Source organism: Panicum virgatum, chromosome 4K (genome assembly GCF_016808335.1).
Source record: "Panicum virgatum strain AP13 chromosome 4K, P.virgatum_v5, whole genome shotgun sequence".
NCBI lineage: Eukaryota > Viridiplantae > Streptophyta > Magnoliopsida > Poales > Poaceae > Panicum > Panicum virgatum.
In genome coordinates, this window is record NC_053139.1 from 15,933,395 (window position 1) to 15,942,066 (window position 8,672).

General features: G+C 43.6%; 1 protein-coding gene across 1 annotated transcript; it reads left to right on the top strand.

Annotated features, from left to right (window-relative positions):
- The first annotated feature begins 5,972 nt into the window (after nt 1-5,972).
- LOC120701960 (L-type lectin-domain containing receptor kinase SIT2-like) lies at nt 5,973-7,362 on the top strand. The gene is made up of 2 exons (XM_039985749.1): nt 5,973-6,077; nt 6,334-7,362. Exons 1-2 carry the CDS (start codon nt 5,973-5,975, stop codon nt 7,285-7,287), a joined length of 1,059 nt encoding a protein of 352 aa, XP_039841683.1. The 3' UTR covers nt 7,288-7,362.
- Nucleotides 7,363-8,672: the final 1,310 nt, after the last annotated feature.

The window sequence follows — 8,672 nt, forward strand, 5'->3', positions numbered from 1 at the left end:
CTTCGGAAGCAACCAGGCCAACATAGCCAGGAGATCATTGAAGCTACTATCTGACCAGCTGTGCTTAGCCTTCAGGGTCAATAGCTCAAGTACAAAATGAAGAATGGTCCAGTGTTTCGGACATCCTTTAGATCGCTCGTATATATTTTCCTCTACTGATTTCTTCACCGTCTCAAAATTTTCTATCCCCTTTGCACTACCGACCAACAGCTCTGCTTTGGTGTGCTACAACAACTGGCTCAGTAAATCACCATCATCAAGTTCATCACTATCATCATCACTGCCAATATCGATGGGTCCCCCATCCAAACCATCACTATAGCCACCACCAACATCTTCATCATCACGGCACGCATCATCATAATCATCAAACAATATATTAAACTGGGGGTCTTGCAATATTTCTTCGAATTGATTCTCTCTCGGAGGTGGTGCTTCTTCACCATGTTTATTCCAGATCATGTAGTTGTCTATGAAACCACTAATCAAGACATGCGATCTAATTATAATTGTATCGCTAAATACTCTCATATTTTTGTAGGGCATGCACGGGCAATGTATCAGATGTGCCTTCTCAATTCTTGCATGATTTTCCGCAGCTTGAATAAATTTATTAAGTTGTTCACGGAAATATGCATCCGTCCTTCGTGCTGTGTACATCCATGTCCTATCCATCTCTAAACGCCAACAACATAAAATCAATACATAATTTCAACGGATTAAAACAAGCTCTTAAATAATATTGGAAATAAATGCTAAACAACTCAACAGCTAAGAGTAGATATTGGAAACAAATAAAAGGGGAAAAAATTCAAATCCCAACCCATTACATTATGTGAAAAAAGGGGAAATCAACTCTTTTTCTCCCTCCTTTATATATCTAGTAATTTATTTTCCTAGAAATGAGGCTAAAACAAGAAGATTGGTTGCAAATAATTACATAATTATGCTCTCCATCTAATTTAGCATAACTTTATCCAAAAACTTAAGGCAAATCGTGGCTTAGATGGTAAATACATCCAATGGAGATCTAGATCTAGCTAGGGAATGTGAGAGCAATTTAAGCCTTCAAATTAACCCAAAAGCCTAGGAAAACCATAGAGTTAGCATCTACTTACCTCCTAGAGCCCCCAACTCCAAGGAAATCAAGTTCAAAACATTCCCTCCTTTTGTAGGAGTGGGGTACATTTACACCCGCCCCTGGAAAAAAAAGGGGGTGTTGCTGAAAATCATTTCTGTAGTAGTGTTCTGATCAATTAATTTCCTTTTCTTGATACTAGTAGTCAAACTGTCCTTTTAAGCACACTATAGCAGGCTAAAGGTTGAAGCTATCTTGGTTCAACGAAAGAAACAAATGGAATTTTTCGTGCCCTAAACATTCAGAGAAAAATTAATATTGTCATGGTGTTGGAGGTGGCGTGCTTCACTATGTATCTGCCTGCAGTATTCAAATACATGTCATATTGTTGACTTTTAAAATGTTTTGTTGGATTCAATCGATTTTTCATTGGATGCTACCAATAGTCAAAGGTCATTATTTTTGTATGTCTTGCAGGCTAAAGATTTTGAGGCTATCCAGGTTCAATGAAAGAAATAATCAGGGATCTTAAAGTTTGCAGACTGAATATTTAGAAAATAAAAAAATGTTCTGAACAGAGAGGCATCGTCCTGGACTGGGTACTAAACTAGTGATGAATGGTATATAGAGTCCGAGGAATTTCCAGTACCCTGATAGTCGGTCCAACTCCAAGAAGTTATAGCGGTACTTTATTTTTGTTCGTCTACAATGAAGAGTATATGAAGTTGTCATGAAGTATGTTCTTTCTTTGTCGATAAAGTTTTTCTGCATCACATCATGATCAGGTTCTAAGAGAAACTAATATATATTTTTTGAGGGGTAAAAGAAACTAATATATTGTACTATTACATATAATGGCAACTCCCTTTTTATCTTGAAGCATGCTTTGTACATGAAAAGTCGAGGGAAAGCAACACACATCAGCACAGCAAATTCTAAACCATCACTGGTGGAGGATGTATTGTTATAGATTTGTCAGTTTGTAGGTTTGGAACCTAGGGTGCAAAATTTTTCTACGTTAGAGATAGCAACACATAGAAAAATCTAGTCCACATCTAGATAGTTTTTGAAATAGGATTTTATATGTGCTTTGAGCATTAGTTTTAGATATCATAATTCACCCTCTCTTAAGGTGTCATGGTCCTTTCATTAGGGAAGGTACTGACTTCATGCAGCACTGACCGGCAACATCAAACGATCAAATACGGTAAAGTGACGCTCATCTGCTGATCCAATCATGTTGCTGAATAATTTGTTGTCATTCAGACCAGTTCATTCAGACCAATTCGAGAGGAGCACTCCTTGACTTCACCCCTCCATTCTATTATTTTGTCTCACGCTCACACAATCCAAGAGAATTCTTGAGCCAATACTTGGCTTTACATGCCACAATTTCCATGTCTTAGCTATATATCACTCATCTAGACTTCTCATGGATTGCTCTTGTCATCCTATTATCCCTAGTTGAATAACAATCCACAACTTCTGTGTGGTGGTAAGAATATAGCAACACCTTTGGGATTGGTCATACATTCCTAACCACAAGATGTAATAGTATAAGAACTGCCAGGAGAAATTTTCCACAGCAATCTCAGTCACCGAGGCATGGAAGAAAGGGAACTATATATGTTATTTCCTGTTACCATTCAAGGCAGAAAAGAGAAAGGCTGAAGCTGAAACCACCACAAATATTTAGTCTAGGCAGTGATGGATTGACCCCATTCTCAACCTGGCAACACAAATTTTCGAATCTGGACATAGACAAGCAAAGACCCACTCAACACAAGCTTCCCAAGATCTCATTGAGTTAACAAACCATAGTTGCTGCATCATTGGGCCATTTCAATGTTAAGTAACCAATTGAAGCTTTGGCATATATATATATTAGGTCACACATGCATGTATCTTCGATGAATTCTATCCTAGCTCAACTTTAATTTCTTTTTGCTAGTTTTATGAAGGTTTCAAGCTAAATTCTTCATTTCACTTGACCTAGGCATCACAGGGCCTTATTTTTGAAGCACGGATTATCAAAATTGTGTAATAGGACTAACAAAGTATTAGAGTGCCCCTAGCTTCTTTACTCCATCTACTATAGATCGCGAAGACATATGGATACTTTAAATGGTCATTTGGATCAGGCAAAAACATGAATTAGTGATGAGAGAGATAGACACAAATAAAATTTTTGAAGATCACTACTAGAAAACGAGCCTTCAGAACCGGTTGAAGAGGTGCTTAGACACCAGTTTTGCAACCGGTACCCCCAAACCGAGACCATTGGCCTCAGTCTAGGACACCGGGTTTTTCACCCGGTACCTTAGGCATCCATTGGTACCGGTTGGCTAAGACCAACCGGTACCAAAGAGGTTGCCACGCTGACGCAAACTGGCAGCCCCTTTGGTACCGGTGTTATCATCATAAATTAACAGGGTTAATTAATGGGCCGCGAGCAAGTTGGGCTTAAAGCAGGAATTAAAGAAGGCTTGTGAATCGGCTCCTGCGTGAGTGTTTGGGCCATGTATCTTTAGGTTTAATTCAGTTTGGGTTAGAGATAGAGTCCGATTTGGACACGTTGGTTTAGATTGTTTTCCAAGTCTCCGGACTATAAATATGTACCCTATGATATTCATAAAAAGAAGAACGTCATCACGTCTCGCAACAACAATTCTCGGCGCACCGCCACCCCTAATTCTAGGGTTTCATCCAAGTAAGCGCCATGCTGCCCTGATCACTTCTTGCGATCAGGGCAGCATTGTTCTTGCTTTTACCTTGGTATTACTCATACAGAAGCATTTTTGATGGCGAGAAGTGCTAGTTATCCTGATGTTCGTAGCATGACCTTTAGTAGAATTATGATGCTCTTGTTGTTTATCATCTACGAATATCATGTTATCTCTGCGTGATCATGTATTAATCTTACGCTAATTCTCGTTGCATAGAGTTAGTCGAGTAGAGATAACACCCTGCTTCTTTTCTATCTAGTAGATCTAATCTGTTATGGTTTGTTCTTATACTTAAGAGTCGGCTTAATATCTTCTAGGTTAGGCCTTGCAAATGGGTTGGACGATCCGGTGACGTATTAGATGCTTTGCTTTGATCTTAATAGGGATTGATCCGGGAATCGGCTTTCGCTTATTCTTAGGCCTCTATTCTGGTTAAGGTTTGGTTATCTATTACGCTCGTTAGGCCTAACTACGTGTAGGATGTTCCGATCTAGCAGTGAAGCTTTTACCGTCGTGGATTGGATTAGCTAGATCTAATTGAAGCAGTTTTTGCAGTTATTTGCTTTATCTATTAATATCCAGATATGCAGATCTGATCTGACACCGGGACTCGATCGGCTCTTTAAAGCCGATGCAAGAGTCGTCCCGGGGAGCCGACCATGGCTCGGACTAATGTTTACATGTGTTTGTGCATGCAGGCAAATCATCGAAAGCACGTTCGCACCTTCCTGATCGGGTATAGGTCAGGTGGCACGCCCTGCATCTCCGGAAGCATCGGCGTGTGCCAGGATCTGGGCCGTTGACGGAGGGACCGGTGCCAGCTAGCGCCCCGGCAGCCTCTCGGCTCTTTGTGTTGCCTGTCGCTACTCGCCGGTGGGTTTTGACCGACAACAACCGGTTGGTCTTTCCAACCGGTACCAATGAGTTCATGTCATTCCTAGCATCATTTCCCGTTTCCCTCGCATCCTTCACTAGTAGCTTTCAAAGAATCGTTCACAAGATATTAAATCCATCGATACAAAATACTCCAATCAACCACATGCTCCAAAGAATCATTCACAAGATATTAAATCGATCGACAAAATACTCATAGATTCCACAAATCATCCAAAGAATTGTTTACAAGATAGATCCAATACATACAATCCCACATGCATATCTATTTATGAAAAATAAGAAAAAAATAAAAAATCACCCACGACCAGCTCCCGTCCAGCGGCGGCCAGTTTGAACGAGTTCTTCATGCGGGTCAGCTTCCCCGCGGCCGTGAGCTTCTTGAGCTGCCCGGCTAGCAGCTTGCGGAAGTTGGCCAGCGTCGCGTGCACTACCTCGCGAGCTGCTGGCCGACGCGTTGCGCGTGCTTTGCCTCAGGCCACGTGTGCTCCCGCTCGCTCGGCTGTTGTCTCTTTCCTGCGCAAGAACCGAAGGAAGACAAGGGGAAAACGAGAGGAGCCACGAAACTTCAAATCCAAATTACTTCCTCAAATCACAACAATTCGAAACGAAACTCGAGCTACAAATGCCTAACCTTAAGGATTAATAGATCCAAAAAAAGAAGTTTGCCAAACGATTGATTATAGTTCGTGAATAAAAAATCACATAAAAAAAGAAATCGAACGGCCTGCTGCCTGGAATGTTGACCTTCTTCTCGAATGGCACTGAGCTTGGAGAACGGCTTGACCCACGCCGTCGCTGCGGCCCCAGGCTTGATGTAGACGCCGTGGTGGATCTCCAAGGGCCCGAGGATGAAACCTCTACCCCGTGGCGCCGGAGCCTGCTTGATCGGCTTGAGGCCATGCGCGGCGCGCGGCGGCGGCGGCTGCTTCCCAGGGAGCTGCTGCTTCCGCGTCTGCGTCCGCGCCGCAGCCTCCGCCGCTGGAGCAGGCGCTGCGTCCCTGCGCCGAGGATAAGGTAGAGAGAGATAGAGAGGTATAAAAATGAGGGGTAGAGAGATGAGAGCTCAGGTGCCGACGGCCAGGGACTTAATAATATCGCGAGTTGGTCATTTTTTTTTTGGGTGCCGAGTGGTTGTTTGAACCGGTACCTAAGGCCTGTCACCTTCGTTGGCCCCGGGTTGTGGTATGACCCGGTGCCGATGTCTGCTCCAAAGGCACTGGGTCGTGCCATTACCCGGTGCCATTAATGCATGGGCCAATCGGAACCGGCTCATGGTTTTAACCGGTGTCTCTGATATTCAATTGGTACCGGTTTCTGACGCGGCGCAACTTACCACCGTTGGCACAGGCCAAGAGTACCGGCTATTGTTGCAACTGGTACCAATGCCTAGTATTAGTACCGGTTATAATATGAACTAGTACTTTTAGCCTGGACCTTTGGCTCGTTTTCCAGTAGTGGATGCTAATTATGCTAGAAAATCTTCCAAATTCCTATGCAACAACACATCCCAAAGGAATTTCATAGGAATTAATATAGATGTTTATTTCTTGGATCAGCAATGGGAAATTAGGAAAATTTCCCATTGGATTCAATTGACCAGAAATATTATTCCAGCTATACATGGTTATATAGTCAAACGAGACTTCCCTGACATACTCCCTGGTCCCTGGTCTGCTCTCTGTCTCAAAATTGGAGGTTGCTGTAAAGAGAGTGTCCCATGAGTCAAAGCAGGGAATGAAGGAGCTTGTTGCTGAGATTGTCAGTATTGGCCGGCTCCGACATCGCAACCTTGTCCAGCTACTCGGTTATTGTAGAAGAAAAGGTGAACTCCTATTGGTATATGAATATATGTCAAATGGCAGTCTTGACAAGTATTTACATTGTGAAGAGGGCAAACCCACTCTGAATTGGGCTCAAAGGTTTCAAATCATCAAAGGTGTAGCATCCGGCCTATTCTACCTCCATGAGAGGTGGGAGAAAGTTGTAATTCATCGAGATATCAAGGCAAGCAATGTGCTCCTTGACAGTGAGATGAATGGACGCCTAGGTGACTTTGGTCTTGCAAGACTGTATGATCATGGCACTGATCCACAAACAACCCATGTGGTTGGTACAATGGGGTATCTAGCTCCAGAACTGGCACGCACCGGTAAGGCAACAACTCAGACAGATATCTATGCATTTGGCATTTTCATTCTTGAAGTAACCTGCGGGCAAAGGCCTATCAATAGTCATGCAGATGATAGTTCCCAGATCTTGGTTGATTGGGCTGTTGAGCATTGGCACAAAGGATCACTCACATACACACTTGACAGTAGATTACAAGGCAACTACAACTCTGATGAGGTCAGGCTGGCATTAAATCTTGGTTTGTTGTGTGCACATCCATTTTGCAATGCAAGGCCTAATATGCGTCAAGTCATACAATACCTTAACGGTGAGATGCCACTCCCGGAGCTGATGCCCACAAACATAAGTTACGGTGTGTTGGGCCTGATGCTAAATGAAGGTTTTGACCAATATTCAGCATTGGCGTCCACAGTTGGCAGCAGTTGCATGACGTCCAGCCTCTCAAGTGGACGATGATAATAGATAGATGCCTTACCCATGGCCATATCATCTTGTAGTTAGTAAGCCTGATTATGTTATGGTATGGAATCTACTGTAATTCTTATTCCTTGTGTCATAATACTTACCTCAAGGATTCTGAAGCAGAAAATAATCTGTCAAGTCTCTGTTTCTTCCTACTTCATGGTTTTTCTATGCTTCGATGCAAGGGTTATGCTGTCAGATCTTGTATACTGTTGTAGAGTCTGTACATGTCAACTCTTGTAAATAGTCTTAAAATGCTGCACTGCACAAAGGATACTCTAATATATTGAAGACAACAGTTGACAATTTGACATTCCGATGCTCCAGCAAAGGAATACTTACCCATGGCCATATCGTCTTGTAGTTAGCAGGCCTGATCGTCGTCCACTGTATTTCTTATTCCTAGTGTCATAATACTTACCTCAGGGATTCTGAAGCAGAAAATAATCTGTCAAGTCTCTGTTTCTTCCTGCTTCATGGTTTGACTTTCCAATGCTCCAGCAAAGGAATACTTGGCATGTACCACCAGAACGCGCGCTCAGTAGTCAATAGTCATGTTAGAATCATGTAGTTTTCTATATCCATTAGAGAGGATAAGCAGATAAACACTTGATGGACTGATGGTATTGGAGCAGCTAGGTAGGATCTATAAGAATTCAAAACACAGCAATATTTCAAAGGGCTTGAATGCACCACAAAAAGCATGCAGGAAATCAATGACCCACAGGAGAAGACATGAGGTGTATGTAATAGCTCATTCCATAGAAGTGGCCAAAGAGAAATGTATTTCGGCGGCGCGGCAGCGGGGCCTCCATGGGAGGGGACCCTGCTCGCTTGCCGGTGAGCCTACCTATGGGACGGGGTTGTTCCCCGGGTCCGGGTCACCGGGCTGCTTCGGCCCCACTGAGCAGGCACAATCCCCCTCTCTCCATGGCATGGAGCCGCCAGATGGATCGGGAACGCCTGGCGTTGGAGATCAAGCAACACCTGTTTTGTGCGCCGAGTTGTCGGGATTCTCATGGTTCAACGCGGGGTGTTGATCATTGTGAGCTCGAGATGGCGAGCTTTGCGAGCTTCGCCGAGATCAAGGATTCCAAGGAGGGGATGGAAGATGGAACAGAGCAAATTGCGAGGGACACTGCGGTTCCAAATGCATCGGGGGCAATTTTGGAATTGAGGTATCGGTCTATGCTCTACAGTGATGGGCTCACCCACGCGGGGATCCATAATCACTTGTGGAGGCCTGCTGGCCCACGGTGGCTATGGATCTCTAAAGCTAGTGCGATAGAAGTGATTGGATACCCTGCTCACCGATTTGAGATCCAAAGGTTTAGTTGGAAGGCGAAGAAGGTCTGGCGAATTGTGGCGGCGCCGCTAGT